Source organism: Ptychodera flava, chromosome 5 (genome assembly GCF_041260155.1).
Source record: "Ptychodera flava strain L36383 chromosome 5, AS_Pfla_20210202, whole genome shotgun sequence".
NCBI lineage: Eukaryota > Metazoa > Hemichordata > Enteropneusta > Ptychoderidae > Ptychodera > Ptychodera flava.
In genome coordinates, this window is record NC_091932.1 from 6,485,100 (window position 1) to 6,504,074 (window position 18,975).

The 18,975-nt window shown below is 37.7% G+C and overlaps 1 protein-coding gene across 1 annotated transcript; it reads left to right on the top strand.

The window, feature by feature from the left end:
* Window positions 1-5,192: 5,192 nt before the first annotated feature.
* On the top strand, window positions 5,193-10,548 carry LOC139132857 (uncharacterized). The gene is made up of 3 exons (XM_070699175.1): window positions 5,193-5,256; window positions 5,471-5,728; window positions 6,146-10,548. Exons 1-3 carry the CDS (start codon window positions 5,229-5,231, stop codon window positions 9,079-9,081), a joined length of 3,222 nt encoding a protein of 1,073 aa, XP_070555276.1. The 5' UTR covers window positions 5,193-5,228; the 3' UTR covers window positions 9,082-10,548.
* Window positions 10,549-18,975: the final 8,427 nt, after the last annotated feature.

The following is an 18,975-nucleotide window of genomic DNA, read 5'->3' on the forward strand; positions in this document are numbered from 1 at the left end:
TCCTATTATATCTTGCATGTATATCATCCGTGATTGGAATTTATCTTCTAAGTTGATTTCATTTGTTCATGACGTGCTGAAAGACATCACGTCTAAACATGATAGAAGTCAGAGAAAGACTGTTCACAAATGCCAACTCTACTGCTATTGCTATTGATTTTACCCACAGCAACCTCTAGAATGATTCGTGTGCAGAGTGTCGGTTACAACGATGACATGTTTACAACACCAAAGGTTATCATATTGTGGCATTTTCCAAGTAATCGTCTAACAGTCGTTTGCCATGACACTGCTGTCGTTAATGTATTCTAATAGAATTCTCGGCACAACGAAAACGAAAAAGCTAAACGACATAACATTTCGTTGATGTTTGTCACCAGTCACACATGCCTATTCTTCTATTGAATACCTGTCGCTATGATTTATGTCTGGATCTGTCGAAAGTAACATTGTGCTTTTCACATTACTTTTCAAAGCGATTCCCAAAAACTTAATCTTAATAAGCTCCGCCAATCCGTGTTTTGTGATACAAATGCGTGAATAAACAGCTACACGTTGAAAAGATTTATAACTGTTAGGATACGGTGTCAAAAACTGAACTGTTCACATCGTTTTCTTTGAATGCCTGATAACAACCCCTGTGTTTGTTTGTACTCCGCCCTATTACAAAATGACCTGGTTGAGCATTAGAGTCTGGGATTTGGCGACGAACACGTAACCTTTTGACCGATAGAATAGCTTAGCCAAGTCACATAAATAACAGCGGCCCGCTGAAATTACACTTTTTTCAAATAAGCTCCAGCATGTACAGCAAGAATTGTGTATTTAAAGACTAAATAAAGAAGAATCAACGACTGAAGTAGTGACATTTTTGTCTGATCCTCGTTCTAAGGCAAACTTAAGAAAGTTGGAAATGTAAATATCATGTCACATCACTACATTGATAGTTTCAAGATGATTTGCTTCCAATGAGCACAGAATAATCGGCTAAATTTAGCTTAAAAGTAAGAAATTTCATGGCTATAAGTTTAAAATTATTTCTAGCCAAATGCCAATTTTCCTTTTCACGAATGTAAGAAGAACTGAGTATATTTATGGCTGGAACTAGGATTCCAATGTATATATGTAGCAATATAAAACAGAAGTTGGTGATTTTCACTTTTAAAGGCGGAGCCTCCCTTTAAAAGGACGCCAAGGTATGGCAGCGTTCATTGCGTAAGTGGACACCAAACAGGCAACACGCAGGCACTCGCTCCAGAAAATGCAACTTTTTAGTTTTCCCCGGCCGCAAAAACCCAGACAGACTGCCAAGCGGTCAGCGTGACGTTGCGGCTGATCGAACTCTGTGGTTATATTCAAAGTCTAACGCGACTGGAAGACAATGTTTTAGGAAATTCGAGCGTTTGTGGTGGGGAATCAATGACCATTGACTATTTGAACTGACCGTCAATCAAAAGCTTGCATAAACTCTGTTTGCAGGATTAGCAACATGTGACAAAAGATTGAAATCAGTTTGTGTAATTAATGTTATAGAAATCAAACATCATACTGGCCATGTGTTTGACTGGGAGGAGAACTCCACTAATGCGAGAACCAGGGATTGAAAAGTGCCGCTTTAAGACAAGAGTGTTACCGAGATGAACAATTTTTTCTTCTTTCGGTAATCGAAACATTTGACCATTGTATCTTATCAAGAACATCACTTACTTGTCGATTTTGGGCGAGGTGTTTTGACGTAGTTTCTGTGAGAGACACATTAAAAGTGACGTCATGGTTCTCGCATTAATATGAAAAAATAAATCATTGTCAGCAAATTTAGATGGCATTTTTGGGAATTAAACATACAAGAACGACGAAAATACAACTACATAAGCGATTTTCGATGTAACGATGAACACACACAAAAAATATGAACGGCTCCAACACAGACAAATAGAAAGACAGACTAGCAACGGGTATTGTTCAATGTGTTAAGCGCTTACGTAAGCCCTCCATGTTCGCCTCCCCTCATATAGCTCTCCCCTCGCTTTTCCGAAGAGTGCCGACCATGCATCCTTCGGTAATTTCCGGTTTTTCGCGATTTTTAAGCAAAAGTGTGTTCGGCAAAGTTTGTGTTGTTGTTGTCGTGTTGTGCTGAGCGGAATTGGTGTACTGGCGAAAACGGGAAAGTTTTGAGCTTCGGGAAAGTGAGTTTTACCATTTTAAAAATTCCTCTCACATTTTTATGAATATATAATGAGTGTGTTTGAACCAAATTTGAAAGTCTTTTATCGATACTATCTGGTTTTACTTAATGGTTTACGGTCAGTCATATCATCTTTCAAAAGTTTGTCATTGAAGGATGTGTTTATGAAATTGCTGGTGTGTTATGTTTTTATTGGCGTGAAGCAGCGTTTCTGCCCTGAGAGCTAACAAAGTAACTATGGTTGCTACGCGACTGGCAGCACAATGCCATCTCGTCGTATTTTTCGCATAATCTCGTGCAATTATCAACCACGAACAAAGTCTCCAAAAAATCTGACACCTGTGAAGCTTATTTTAATATGAAAAGGCCATACTCTACCGAGACGACCATGGAACAAAAGGCATGCCGCGTTGCTTGTCTGTCTTTCTATTTGTCTGTGGCTCCGACTACAAGCTGCAACGACCGTAACGCATGCAAATTGACAAATTTTGTCCGGATTTCAAACAGCAGAGTTCGATGTCTTGAGGGTGTAGTTATACTCATTAACAAACCTGTGACCGCGATCAACTACATTTGAGAAATTCGTCAAGCTGTAAATAATACCTTACATTTGCGAATCAATACATACTTCAAAGTAATTCACAGTTACAGTATGATAAAGTATTTGCCCCGCAAATGAAAAGTTTAACCAGCAGATACCAACTTTCCACTAAATGTTGTGACCTTAAAAGGAGTTCTACAATTCCGATTGACATCATTTTTACTATCTTTCAGACTTGTCCGCCGAAAAGACCAAATCTAGGATCGGGCCTACCGCCTCTGCACCTTCCTGGAAACAACTTTTCAACAGAATATGAAGAAAATCACGGTGACACATTTACAGATGAGGTTCAAGGATTACATCGCCGTCAATCGTTCGGTATTAATACTGTACAATCTTTGACTTATTTGGACTCTGATGTTTTCATTTCTGTCAAGATTACATATTTATCCAGTAAATGTTGCATTGAAGGGCTTTGTAACACATTCGTAATGTTTCAGTAAACTGACTCATTACGTGCAGAAAATACGAATTAATAGTACATAATTTGAATGGTGTGTAGTTTGCCTAATTTTATCTGAAATTGAGCATTGGAAAACATCGAATTTCTGACAGTGTTTGAAATTCAATGTCGCTTTATCGTGTATAGTGATTCTTTGGCCGTGTAGTGTAAAATATTACTTTCTGTTACAAACCGTAACACTTAAGGGAGTATTCGTTTTTTCAGGGGGTGGGGGTCGATGGAGATCAGGAAGGTTGACTTTTACGAAACCGTTTGGGGGGGGGGGTTAAATTTTACAATCAATGATTAGGGGGCGGTCAAATTTTACAAAGTTTTGTATGGAGTTATGGCAAAACCATTTGATTTTGGAATTTTACCGAAATATTGATTCACTATACATGTAATCTATGAGGAAACTATGAATATTTCTTTTTTAATACAAAATTAACCAAGTCTTTTATCTATAGACTCTTTGAGACTTCTTCGCTAAAGTGAGGAAAAACTGATTTTTGGAAGATTCAGCAAAACGCTTGTCACGTGATTATTATGTACATGATGACTGTGTACTATGCCCGGTCGGATTTCCCAATATCAAGGCTTTCAGAAAATTAATACTTTATTTGGGTTTGTGACTTAAATAACTTAACAAAAAGTACAAATCTGAAATTGTCTGTAAGGTATGTAGCTACCTTAAGTTCTACTGATCCCCCCCCGAGAAAACGAATGCTCCGTAAGTGTATGTCAGTGTAAGAAATATAACAAATATGAAGAATTAATAGAATATCACAGTCAAAGGTCCTGGGACTTTTCAAACGAATCGGTGCATCAGTGACCATCTCCTACTCCGTGGCCATGTATTATTCCGTGTCACTAACATGAACTCCTTGGCGAGTTTCACTGCCGACATTGCAACTTCCGCTGCGGACGAGATGCCCATTTTGAAAAATTGGCGATATGTTCAAAGTGGCCTATGTTCACTTGTTATTTGGAAAATTCGACCGTCATTTGTGAGTCTGTCACCTATAAAATGTACAACAGTATCCAAAATTATGACAACGCCGTCGTCTGCCACAGCACTGTGACCTATTTACTTTGTTTGTAGTTCTGGTACGTGTGCTACGCATCGCGCCATTGGATATTAAAGAAATAAAGCACACCCAAGGACGGTATACCACTCGATTTTGACCAGTTCACTTCATATATGCACACGCTATCGCTCGTGCATATATGAAGTGAACTGGTCAAAATCGAGTGGCATATTGATAGCGCAAATACAGCGATCTGATTGGTCGAGACGCGAAAAGAACCGTGGTATATTCGTGATATACCACGGCTGGCATTCGCGCGAGCTCTCAGCTTGAGCAAAAATCCGTTTTTGACGTTCCACGTCAGAATTTCAATATATTGTTATGATAAATAGCAATAAATCACACCCAGCGGCGACAGTATACCACTCGATTTTGACCAGTTCACTTCATATATGCACTCGCTATTTGTCGTGAACTGGTCAATATCTCGTGGTATACCATCGCTGGGTGTGCTTTATTGCTTAAATATTTTGCAAAAAGCCGTTTATTATCCTATTAGAGCTCGTGTAACCGTAATGATATTATACCGCTTTCGTATATGTGTCATTATACACAGCATTGGATCAGTTTATCCCACTCCGTCGATTCCAAATTGAGACTCCCAGTGTCCATAAAATGTTCGGCGTGCTACTTTTCAAGTTTTCGTGGTATTCTCTTTTATTGTACTTGTTCTCTGCAGTCAAGTAGATTTTTTAAGACTCAATTTATGGTCACTCAGAAAGAGACAATTGGTTTATACAATGTGTAAACCCTTCTAGGTATAGTAACAACACCAACGTTTGTTATGGTTAATAAAACTCGCGTGCATTTTCACAGGTTTCGGCATTTTGGCGATTTTCTCTTACGTTAGTATTTTTCTCTCTGTTTTCAGGTATTAATCGTTCAAGCCTATCGACGTTTCAAATATTTTTGATGGATTTGGCTAAAAACATCACTGAAGGTAATTTCGGTATTTGATGTTTACTTTTTGTATGCTGGTTGGAAAAAATACCAATTTAGAAGTTCATTGATTAACTAATTACTTAATTACTTTAGATTAATTAGTGTGCACAAGTTGCAATTCTAATAAGGGTACCAAGAAAAGCTTGCAATAATATTTTCCTTGTGCATAAGAAGACATTACTAATTATTGTAATGGTCATTCATGTCGTCAGACACTTTCGGAAACTTGAAACAGCTGTACGAAGAAGAGATTGGTGCATGGAAAATTGAAAAGATTACAGAACCTCGTGACTTACTCAATGAACTTGTCAAATGTGGAATAATATTAGAAAAGGATCCTTCTAAACTCGTGGAAGTGTTCAGAAGTGTAGGAAGAGTTGATTTGGTAAACAAGGTGAAAGAATACATCAAAAAGAGAGCTATTCCGCATACCTCAGACGGAGACAAGCGCTTCGACTTTTCACAACAAGGTAAGATTTTCACAATGAATAGGCAACGAAATTTCATGCTTAAAATTTTTATTTTTTATTCATTTTTTCTTATTTATTTATTTATTTGCACAAAATAGTAAACCAAAAAATGTAAAATAAAACAAACACAGATGAACAATAGCAAATATAAAACACTTACGATGAAAACCTATTTGTGCAAGGATAGCACAGGAAAGTGCAAAGACTTATTTCCACTGTGGTCCAAAAGAATGACGGCGAACAACACACAAGCAAAATTGACAGTTAACAAAGAAACAAGATAACCCAAGTAAAAATACCAAAACAAAGTTAACCGAACTAAATGTTTTCCATTTGAGACAATATTCCACACGTGCGATGTTGAATAATTATAATGTAAGAGGAATTAAGGAAGGGTTGACCATATTTTATTTCTAGAGGTCAAAGATCTTGTTCGAGATATAAAGAGATATTATCTGAAAGAGGCTGCCAAATTTCAACCATTGCCTTGGAACGAAGAACTAGTCCTTGACCTTGGTGACGTATACACAAATTTAGTGGTGATAAATACACGTAGGAAAACTGGATCTGATGCAAGACAGCCGTTGCAGGATATATGTTCAATTTTCAAGAACACCAGAGGACATAGTTCTCAACGAATAAGCGTCGAAGGTGCTCCTGCAATCGGGAAATCTATTTTTTGTAGAAAGTTAGCAATGGATTGGGTCAACGGCAAGCTTGAACAATTCAAGCTTCTCATTCTAGTAGAAATGAGGTATGTTACAGATCAAGCTCTTGAAAAATACATTTTAGATCAGTTTCTTCAACATGACACAGATTTCACCAGACAGTCATTATCTGACATTATGAAGTTGAATGCCAATTCAATCCTTTTTGTGTTTGACGGATTAGATGAATTTGATCCGCAAGTTAGGTCTTCTTCTGATGTCTGCAAGATAATTTCGAGGAAACTACTTTCGCAAAGCACGGTCCTTGTGACCTCCAGACCTCATGAATGTGATGTAGATTTGAAACACTTTGATGCTAGGTTTACAATCAAAGGTTTTACTTTCGACCATGTCAAAGAATACATACGAAGGTATTTTGAAAGTCAAACTGACACAGCCGACGATCTTATTAACAAGTTATCTCAATATGAAGGTATTGCGGATGGATTTCTCTCCGTACCTCTGCATGTTGCGTTCATTTGTCTTCTCTTTGAAGACGGGCAAAAAGGAAAAGAGTTCCCAAAGACTAAAGCAAAACTGTACAATGAAATTTTACAATGTTTCCTCAAGCGCTATTGCATGAAGAATTCCATAATGTTAGCTTATGAGAACATTCCACAAAATGTCGCAGATTCGGTTGCTCAATTGTCGCAGCTGGCCTTTGAAGCACTGAAAGAGTCGAAGAATTCTTTCAAGGAGGAGAGAATCAAACCCCCCTCCCTACTGTCTCTAGGATTATTTGTTCAAGATAGGGGGCGTTTCAAAACGGAACCAGTGAAGGAGTACCAGTTTTGTCATAAAACATGGCAGGAATTCTTTTGTGCTAAGTATTTGTTCGATAATGTCGACAGATCTGATATACAGAGTCGCTTTGAGGAATTGTTGAGCAATGAACGTGGAGCAGCGATGTGGCTTAACATGTTCACATTTTTATTCGAATTATCTTGCGGTACAGACAAAGCTGAAAAGATATTTGAAATTTATGATCATGCCACACTATGCGTTTTCAAAGAACCAAGAAACTTTATGCTATCACACTTCTACTTTGCATTAATGGCTGAACACCTGCAAACCTGTGAAAATATTGAAATGTATTTACCATTAGTTTCCAAAATGACTCCGAGAAAAATACGTCTTGAGAACGAACAAGACGGAGATGATAGACCATGTGATATCAAAAGAAACAACCCTTCAACAGTGGGTAATATTGGAGAAAGCTCTTCTCGTGGCAAATTCAACACTGCACGGATAAAATCGCCAGTCTCTAAAAGTCGGAAGTTTCTCGGACACGGTGACTTTTTTGACGAATTGACAAGATCGTTATTTTTGCCGTTAACATTTCCGGACGACAGATTCAATGTTGTTTCGATGCCAAAGTACGAAATAATATTCAGATTATTAGAATATCGAGTTAAAAAACAGAAGAGAGAAAATAACCGATTGCCAAACGTTCAATTTCAGTTCGTAAACCCTGAACCTCATGTATTGGAAAAGTTAAGAGAAATTATTGATAGACTTAACCTTAAGTCATTGACAATACAGAGCAAGGTAGACCCCCATATTATGCGTCAATTCATTAAGTGTGTTGGCAGAGCACCAGAGCTCGAGAAACTTGCATTTTGTATGATACACGACGAAGGTGAAATGGATATTGCACCAACGCAAGATCTTTTGAGTTCCCTTGTTAAAGAAGTTGATAAAAATAAAACAATCTCGGACTTTTCGATACTTTTACATGACGCCACATCCTCCATTAACATGCTACCATACAAATTACTCGACAACGAAAGGCTGGAGAAAGTTACGCTGGCTGTACATTGTGCGGGCACAACCCCCGAAGAATACGAAGCACTAGCTCATTATATTCACAACCTTAAGTTCACAAAACATCTTAAGATAGTATTAGGTGTTGAGCAAAACGTACCGCATTCTCTTGTAGCTCAGGCGATTTCTAATCCGAGTGCAAACCTTGCATCGTATGGGTGTTACGTCGTATCAGACCACGGCGAACCGTTTTGGAGTTGTGAAAAACTCGTTGACTCTGTGAATGGGAAAGTGCACGATTCTCTGACAAGTTTGTGTCTTGCACTTTGTGAGAAAGATTTGATTCCACTCGCGCGCTTTATCAAGTCTAATGAACATCTTAAGTCGCTATCTTTCACTCTCGCGGACGGTATCTCAGAAGATGTTGGCTTGCAGCTGTCAGAATCTCTCCGTTCAAACTCTAAAATCGATAATATTACCTGCGAATTTATACCACTAAGTACTACCACTGATTTGTCCCTTGACCGCCAGGGCGAAACAAAGATTATATCAACGATCGTGGAAAACTTCATCGAGCCTTGCAGCACCTTCATTGGTAACCGAGAGTGTGAACTTACGTCCTTGACCTTCACGATTCACATGACCGGGTATATCATGAGGAAATACAATATTGACAACGTTGCGTATGATGACAAATTCTTTAAAATAAAAACCGATGTACTCGCACAATTTTCCAGGTGGATGTCAATTGCTGTAAAGGGCAAGACTTGTAAATGGTCACATAGTCTGACACGCATAGCTTATCATGTACTCTACCATGGAGGGAGCGACTCTGACGTTGTCTATAACTGTAACATCATAGCCGGAGAACACCATGAGTAGAAAGGGTTCAGTATGAATCTGGTAGACGCCGTTTGGTTGAAAACTCCGTCTTTTCAATTTTTGGCCAAGTGAACAGTGTGTGTGGCTGATAAGCCATCGGCCTCTCTTATCCTATGAACAGTGGCAAGTCCTCGTAACGTTCCTGAACGAGATATGCTTTGTGTCTAAAATCTGATACAACTGTAACAAATAAATCATGTGGTCTGGGTTGTGTTTCAAGGATTGTGCTGAATAGTGATGTATATTTTCACAAAATGATTCGGTTGATTGGTAGTTAGTGATTGCATGACGCGTTTTCTTGATTTCAGTTTGATGGCGATCGTAGTTATGTAAATGCAAGTTAGAAATTACACAATACAAAAAGTCACTAGTGTTCGCAATGATAAGTTACGTAACTCGTATTGCGAAGAAGTGCAAAGAGTTAATGCAACAAATGCGGATGAAGTCTTCTGTGAATACGTACACTATTTTTACATTTTCCACCATCTTTGGCAGAATCGGCTTGAAAAAGCTGCCATGTACAATATTGACATACGATGTTTGTCACAGTTGTTGCAGCTAATGTTGGATTTGTCATTCATTTGACACGCCAGATTAAGAGAATCAGCAAAAGATTAATGACGAAATAAATGTTTTAGAAAACAGAACATATTTATGACGTGAACCTTGTATTTCCATGCGTCATTGAACTACCTCTTACAGTAGACGGTTCAAATTCAAAAACTACCGGCCATGTTTTGATTCAGAGAAACAACTGGTAGTTCATATTATCCTTGAGATCGACATTTTCAAAGCAATAGTGTAGGTTACAGAGTATTCTGTCATATTACCATGTTACACGCTGGCGAAACCTCATGTATGTAATCAAAAATTGTAGGACGTTTATTTTATTAACGATCATTGTAAGGGCAGTGCATATCGCAAAATATTCTTATGATTTAACCTAACGATTTCCTGTGCCAGACATAGAGGTATATTCCAGCCATAGTGTGTTTTACACTTTATTTATATTTAAAAAGGCTATTTTTGTGTTTTCAATAGTTAATTAATTTGATCAATCTAACATTCACTGTGTGACATTTCAAAGATGGGTAGAGAAATTGCTAGATATTCGGAATAATTAAACGTTCCGTTTCAGATCTTATTGAATATTTGTTTTGTAATCTTACGTACTCTTGAAAATTAGAGTTGTAGCTGTATCTTGTCTCGAGTTTTCTCTGTGACAATTTTTATGTGATATCGTTCTGAATTGTAAAAAAAAAACACATTCAAGACGGAAAATGTCTGTCTGGTGTTGAAATGTATTTGTTAAAAACACTATCAAGAAATATTCCCATCACCTGCGTTAGTTCTTAACATTTAGGAATCTGATTACTTGCAGAATTAGTTGTCATTTGTATAAAAACAATAACATCTGTTCAGAATTGTTACTTTTTATGCATAGAAAGATTAAAGAAAGGTTAAACAGAAATGAAATAACATGATGTCGTATTTCTGTTGCGTTGCTGACTGCTAAATTTATATAGTGCTTTTATGACTGGTCTATCAACGCTGTCTACTGACGTCATATACAGTATTAGGGCCATGAATGATTATCATCAATATTTACTGGTTGATTTCTCGTTTTCAATCATTGCGAATCATATATTCTAGAAATGTTATCATATCTCTTTCCATACTGTAGTATGAGCTTTTGTTATCAGAATCTGTACATTGAGTTTGTAGATTGTAATAAATCAATTTCAAAATATCCTCCCAGTTTTCCAAGAGTTTCCTTTGAATAAGCCCATCAAAGACTGAAAAAGTGTATAACACTATCATAAGTGTCGAAAGCGGCATGTAACTTTAAACGTTTTCACATTAAAATTTTAGATTTCCCGCCATTTTCAAAAACTAATAACGTGACAGAGAAAATAATGATTACAACAACGAAATGTTGGCCATCGTGTGTGTTCATTCAATTAAATGGCATTATGCTTGCTTCTGGTATGATCACCATGTGTATGTGCAAGACATGTATACGTACTTTTCCGTGGGGCACCATTTTACGGGTACGGCGTCCGTTCATTACTCAGCCTGTTAAAGCGTATATATGCAAGGTCCAAATCAGCGATTAGTGATACTTCTGTACATGTCCTCCAGTTAGCACATTTACACGAACCAACTTCGGGTTTGAAAGTAAAATCATGAAAACAATACATAAAATTCGCAGCTATTGAGGCTTTAACATCCGGTGCTTGCTGGATGCCGTTCCATTGTGGGGTTGTCGTGATCACAAGGACAAACGGATAAATAATGTTGTACAAGAATATTACGAATAATATATACGAACAGCTCCTACGGTTGAACATATGCTTTTTATGCTAAGTAGTTAATTCTTTTAAAGGATAAAGAATCACTAAGTAATACAGACTTGAGTTTCTGATTTGATATTCAGCTCAAAGCAATAAAAATCTTTACAAATGCTAATATCATATGATCACACACATGGATGAATAGCATTTTTTGACAAGAGGCAAAAAGTTATGAACGGGAAACCGTCGGGAAGTGTACTCAGACTGCTTCATGTAATCGGCACTCCACGGTATATAGACAGAAAATGAATGGACCGTCGCATTACTTTGATGAGGAACATAAATACAATGTGTAAACATTTATTTCATTCTTTCATGTTTCAAGTGTTATTACATTATGCATATTTAAGGGACAAGCGATGCAACGGGTTGACATGAGTCAAGCTCCACACTCCATGCAGTGGCAACACAACACTTTAAGAAAACTTACCCTACTGTTACAGCTTGCCTAAAATGTGGTGATTCACCTGAATCTTGTAAAACATCGGACTTTGAGATGATAGTTGACATGATGTAGGATAGCTGTGCCACATATTCAAAATCAAAGAATGGCGCAAATGAATGCTAAAAGTATAGATCACATTTAGGCAGAAAATGGCATACTCTACGCTTCTGACGGTACATGATAAGCTTATTAGGCGGAAAGTGTGTAAGCATCCACTGCACAAAAAGATCCCTAGCCGTCAGTCTTCTGTTAACAGTCAATGAATAGAGGGCGCCTGTCTGCGGCCCGTAATTTTACTCGTTCACAAGAGTGGTATCACCACGGGGCTCTAGAATGGCTAATTAAAAGAAAATAAAGAATAATGTTATTAAACCTTGTTTTGTGTACGAGCCTTTTTTCCTTGTTCTCTTCTCTCGCCCTATGTTTCCTCACTCTGTGCACGAGAGTCATGACGGTTCAGTGTTAATTATGTATGTATTTATTTATTTATTTCTCTTTAAATCGGACATCAATTGTCCATAGAAACACTATTACAGAAATGAAAGAATAAACTTAAAGACACTTGGAATAAAGCACCGGAGAGGGTGCTGACAGCCAACATTATCTCACTAGAAAAGAGAACCAATCCAAAACTTGCGTAATTCAGATGAGAAATTCAAGCACTGATTCACTTGCTGAATAATTACATTATCACATGCGCCCTCGCTTTGTGAACTTTTTGTTTAGGATTTCTGCGTTGACCTCCATACTGTTGTGTTGCCATATAAACATAAGGTCATCATACAGCATGCCAAATGTTCACCATGGGAGGGCGCACTGTAATACTGCATACATAATTAGGCCAAAGTAAGTAAATTCTTTGTTTTGCGTCCGCACGCAACTAGGTTTTTGGAGATTTTTTGAGAAAAAAACACAAACTTTTCTTTCAAAATTTCGCCGTTGGTGGCGCTATTTTGTCGCAAGAACAAGTAGTGGCTTTTAACTTTGCGACAAAATACTCCTTTACGGCAGTCAGATTTCACTAATGGACCATGCGGTGGCGTAAAACAGTACTCTGTACATATTTACTCCTGTCGATACTCTCAGCCTCACGCCGGGACCTCATGGTCTCGCTGTCTGTTGTGGCTTTGCCTGTTGTGGTTTTGTCGTCACGATAAAAAATGGATGTAAGCAGGAATTAATCGAAGTTAAAAAACAGGAAATCTTTGCACGGCAACTTGAAGGCATGGTCCCTGCGAGCAATCGGGACTTGAACAGAGAGAGCCTGAGCTTCAGCCGGCCGATTGGACTTGGGTACCACGACTCAGAGAGTATGGCAGACAAAGAATCGGAAAGTGTTGAGGCCTATCCTAGTTAATTGGTCTTTTAGGTTTGCCAAAAATTTGGTTAATTCGTCCATTTTAACTTGAAACAAACAATAAACCAGTGATCAGTCCTGTAAACGAAAGGCCTTTACGTACTTTTTTGTTCAGTTTGGGTGTGGGAAAGTATATTAGAATCCCTCTGTGAAAGTTCAAACTTGTAGTAGGCGGTCGTAGCTGCTCTTGAAGGAGGTCACACTTTCTGCATTAATGTCATCGGCTGGTAAGTCAACGGTTAGTTTATGAAGTTTGGGACAGTGTGCTCAAGTTCTCAAGTCGGCTGCTAACTCAAGTGAAAGGTTACAGTGGTCATGGCCTTTGATAACTAATTCTAGAGTTGAATCATGTTGCCGTGAATTCTCCTCTGTTCAAGTTTTATTAAACCAAGCTGTTTAAGTCTATTTTGATAATTGTAGTGTTGGTGTTTAGGCATTATTTGCCGTGCTAACATTTTTATGTCCTTTTGTAGCCATGGTGACCAAGCTTGTACTGTATGTTTGAGCTGTGGTCTCACAAGTTGCTTGTAAAGACGAAGAATGACATTTTTTTTATTTGATCGACAATGATCATTTGATGAGATCAACATTCTGTTTGCTTTTTTGCAAACTTATCACATTTGCTTGAAGGTTTAAGGTAGAATGAAGTAGATCGCCCAAGTCATTTTCTTCAGTTGTTCGTCGCAGTGGGTTGTTCATTGAGTATTTATTGAACTTGTAGCCAATATGCGTCCGCCAGTGTTCACTCATTTTTTGTAGCTTGTCCAAATCAGCTTGTAGAATTTCAAGATCATTGCAATTTCGCAAGGGATGATTTTTCTTGGTATTGTAAGTAAATTTTTTAGTTCAGAACTAATTTCACCGCCAGTATGATTGATATAGATTAGAAAGAGTACTGGTCCAAGAACTGAACCCTTTGGGACACCACTTGTGACGTATTCTCCATTCAGATGATGCTCCATCTATCACTACTCGCTGTTTTGTATTTGTCAATCAAGCTTTGACCCACTGTAGTTTATTTCCATTTATGCCATGACACTTCATCTTTTCAATCAATCTGGGGCGTGGTACTTTGAAAGTGCAAGGAATATATTTGGGTCTGATGAGTCTGTGTGAGGAGACTGACAATTGCGAAATGCTTTCTTTTATTTGATGGAAAGGAAAGGTGCTGGTTTTACAGATGGTCCCAAGGAAGCTACAGGGAATACTTTTGTCAAGTATATCACCAATTTCTTCTTCTCTCTGATGCCCCATCTCTCTAAAATTGAATGCAGAGGCTACAAGTTACCATTTCTGTTTGGTGTTTTCTTTCAAAACAGACACCTTTCAGCAAAACTATGACATTCCATCAGAGCATAGACATTACAAGAAACTTGAAAGAAACGTACAAGAACTTGAGGACAAAAGACCGCTACTGTATACTGTTATGGTATACCGATTCCTCAAACTGTCCAGATTTAAGTAATGTGATGAGGCTGTCAAGTTGCTGTGCAATGGTATTGACATGTGGACACTTTGAATGCACAAGAAAGAAATCTAAAACTAATAAGAGAAAAGCAAACATCGAAGAATGACTGTTTATTTTGATCCATTTGTCATGAAAATGCATACAGTGATCATACAGTGTGTCACACTGTGACAGGAGTATTCATGTGGTTTGAGAAAAATTGTCCAATAAAGGCAAACCGATTTTGTGTTAAACTTTCTGTGTGTGTTTTTTAGCCGCTTACCCGCGTACCTGTTAGGATTTTGAGTGGACGCAAAACAAAGAATTTACTTACTTTGGCCTTAACACTACCAACAAAGTGGCAAGTAAAACAAATCTACATAAATGTGAATGAGTCGAGCGAATGAAGAAAATTACATTTTGAAAGCAGCCTGTCTGAAAAAAAAACATTACTCATTTAACTAAAAAGAAGAGACAGAAAAATGTCAAAAATCAGATCATCATATGAATGCGTTCAGAACGCATCCCTCTCCTTCGAGCCTCACAAGGCTTGAAAACTAAAATCCTCTGCTTTGTTCATCATCTTATAAGTGAACAACAACGTCGTACGATATCCTCTATGAAAACATAAAACATCCGTGATAACCTTTTGAACTCTGTTTATATTTCTTAATGTTCCTAATGTCAAATATTTCAGACAGCAGATTATCTTTCAATGATATGATATAGTTAAGTGAAAGGATACCCTCAGTCAAAGATTGAACTGACATTATTAACAGTTAGCTAAATTTGCAGTCGACTCATGCAATCCAAGTAGACATATGAAATTCTGAATTCGAACAGAACTTAAAATTAGTTATCATTATTAGTGAAATAATGATAAGATTTATCATGGACATCGTAATATTCATTGAAAGGGATTTAGTGGCATTTGAAATTTATAGGGTGCTTCAGTCTGTTCAATGCATAAGGCGAATTTAGAGAGCTACATTTCACAATGGCGTGATTTTCGCAACAAGTGTCAGATTGCCACATGTTTAGGACCAAAAAGGCTTAATGGACATTCCTAGCAATGAGATTTTATTAAATTTAAGCAAAGGTGAGGCAGCTGTGGAGAAATTCTCCATCCCCCTCATAGATTTAAATTGACGGGCACTCTTCACAGGCATGAGTTTTACCTATCTTAATAAAACGACACAGAAGTCAAAAGTAATTACGTTATGTGACTGGTGACAGAAAATAACGGAGCAATGACATTAATCGGTGTAACTTCCTAAGAAGACTTGATATCTTGAGCGTTGGACTCAGATTCAAAAACAGATTCCAAAGTGGCCGATGAAATTATGATTGGAATCCCGTCATACACCATCAACCATCTTTGCTGCACCAATACAGCTGCAATTTTTGTTTTGATATCCCGATTATCGATCTGAACTTGTTTCTCCAGAAGGAACGGATAATATGAAAGGTTCAGCTTCACCGATCCCATTTCTGTGGCAAATGTCGTGGACATATCATCGTGATCGTTAGCGCTAGAAACAGACAGACGAGGCTCCTTGTTATATATTGTCACTTTGCGATTCGATTGAGGTCTCCCTAAAACTCGTGCAACTTTACCATCATTATATTATCATGCATGAGAAAAATGACTGGCCCTGGAAACTGGAAAGCGAGTATAGAAACATCCTTTCCGCGCACTCTGATATGAATCTACTTCATTGATATCTTTTAATGTCTACAATCTGCCGAATTGCTGAGCAAGGAAAGGATGATAAAATTGAATAATTTTGGATGCATTATTTGTCTTGAATCAATTTTGATTTTCGCTTACTGCGCTGTGTATATGGATTTTTTAGACTGTTTTGATTTTTTACCGGAAATATCACCCAACAATTATGATTTCCTTCTTAAAACAAAAATTGGTCCGATTATTGATTGACAAGGTGACTGTGTCAAAGGTCAGCCTTCTTAGTCCATTTTGCAGTCCCAACTTTATGACAACATTAGTTGACCACCGACGCTGTATTTTGTTCTTAAATTCGTAAGCCTACAAACACCGTTTCTTTCAATTAACATCAAAACAAAGGCTTTAGTATGCATTAAAGTGTTCCCACTGTTTTCCTGATGTTACAAGCATACTTAATTTTTGGCATTGGATAGTTGACTTATACGGTTAATTATTAACACAGTTTTTGCAAATGTACCTCATGAGCTTTGTCGGGGCAGCTCATAAAACACACTCAGCGACATATTCCTGGCAGCAACAATGGGAAACTCAACGCAATCAATTTGAAGGAATTGGGAAGATCACGCACAAAATCAAGGCCTTGTAAAATGCAATCTTTACCTGGTGAACTGGCCGACGTATAGTGTTCACATTTTACAACGGTAGAGTTCGTTATTCTGAGTTAGTGTAAATACAATCAACACGCCATCACATTGAGGTCGATGGGCGGACGTTATGGTAAGTACGGCAAAGTGACGGCATGTTTAGTTTGAATCATTTATACTTCATAGGATGGCAATGTTCATGCCACCTCCGTTCTGAAAAGGCTCTTATATTTGTGTGTAAACACTAGTTCAAAGCGCTGAGTTTCCATTTTTCAGGCCCGGGGAGAAATGAAAACACGAATTTCCAAGTATTCTATTTTGAACCAAGACTTTCTACCAACTTGGCTGTTTACTTGAGGTTACAGTCATTGATGAAATAAAACTGAACGATTTGTTTCTGATTAACCAGAGACATATTACAGGAAACGCATAATTTGCGTCATATCATCCGTGATTGGAATTAATCTTCTAAGTTGATTTCACTTGTTCATGACATGCCAAAATACAGCACGTCTAAACATGATCGAAGTCAAGGCAAGACTGTACACAAATGCCAACTCTCTTGAATACTGCGTGATTTTACCCTAAACAACCTCTAGAATTATGATTCGTGTGCAGAGTGTCGATAACAACGATGACATGTTTACCAAAGGTTATCATACAGTCGCAAAATAGTCATCTAACAGTCGTTTGCCCTGACACTGCTCTCGTTAATTTATCATGACATAATTCTCGACAGAAAGAAAACGAAAAAGTTAAACGACACAACATTTCGTTGGTGTTTGACACCAGTTACACATTCCTATTCTTCTATTGTATACCTGTCACCATGATTTATGTCTGGATCTGTCGAAACAAACTTTCTGCTTAAATATTTTTTAAATGAATCCGAAAGTTGTAATTTTCTTAAGCACGAGAAAAGCATCAGAAATCCGTATTTGGTGATATATACATACAGTCATACAAATGCATGAATAAATAGCCACCTGTTGAAAATATATATAACTGTTAGGACACGATGTCAAAAACAGAACTGTCAACAATATTGTGTTTTCTTTGAATGCCTGTTAACAACTCGGGTGTTTGCTCGTACTGTGCCTGTGCCTATTATCAAGTGACCCGTGTGAGCATTAGAGTCTCGGTTTTGGCGACGATCACGTACAACCTTTTGACCGATAGCATAGCTTAGTCAATTCACATAGGCCTTCATAACAACGACCCACCGAAATGATACTTTATTCCATTCAGCTGTATGTCAAACAAACTTTGTATACTTAAAGACTAAATAAGGAAGAGCCAAAGGGTAAAGCAAGTGACATTTTTGTCTAATCCTAGTTTTATGCCCAACTTAAGCAACTAGAATTTTCAGGTAAATACTAGGTCAAATCAGTACGTTGATAGTTTCAAGGTGATTCGATTGCAATGCGCACACACGGAGAAAATTTGATTATATTCAACGTTGGGAATAGTAAGAAATTTCATGACGAGAAATATACAACACTTAGGGCGATGTTTTATCCTGTGACTTTGAACCAGACGGTATGCCTTGTATATCATTTGTTTCTAGTCAAAGGTGTCAATTTTCCTTTTCATGAATGCAAGAAGAGCTGAGTATTTTAGGTACAATGTGCTAGGAGTCCGTGGTATTTGAGGCCACTTCATATTTCAATTTAAATGTAAAAATTCAAAAACAGAAGTGGGTGAATTATATTGCCAAGATAAGCAAACTTTCCTTATTCCCGTTTTTCACGCATTAAGTTTGCTACTTTTACTTCTATGGATGGATGTCAATGTCTTGTAGCTATATTCGGCGTCATGCATAAGTTTTATTGCCTACTTAACAACATCGGATCGGAGGGGGGTATTAATGGGTAGTCGCCTCTACTGTCGAGTGCTGAAGTTAATAAACTTCTTAGCACTCTACAGTAGCGGAGACATACTTATGCTACAAGAACAGAAA

Coding starts and splice junctions, on each gene's coding strand:
- LOC139132857 (XM_070699175.1), top strand. CDS start 5,229: ATGGATTTGGCTAAAAACATCACTGAAG. Junction 5,257..5,470: donor GGCTAAAAACATCACTGAAG/GTAATTTCGGTA, acceptor TCATGTCGTCAG/ACACTTTCGGAAACTTGAAA. Junction 5,729..6,145: donor CTTCGACTTTTCACAACAAG/GTAAGATTTTCA, acceptor TTTTATTTCTAG/AGGTCAAAGATCTTGTTCGA.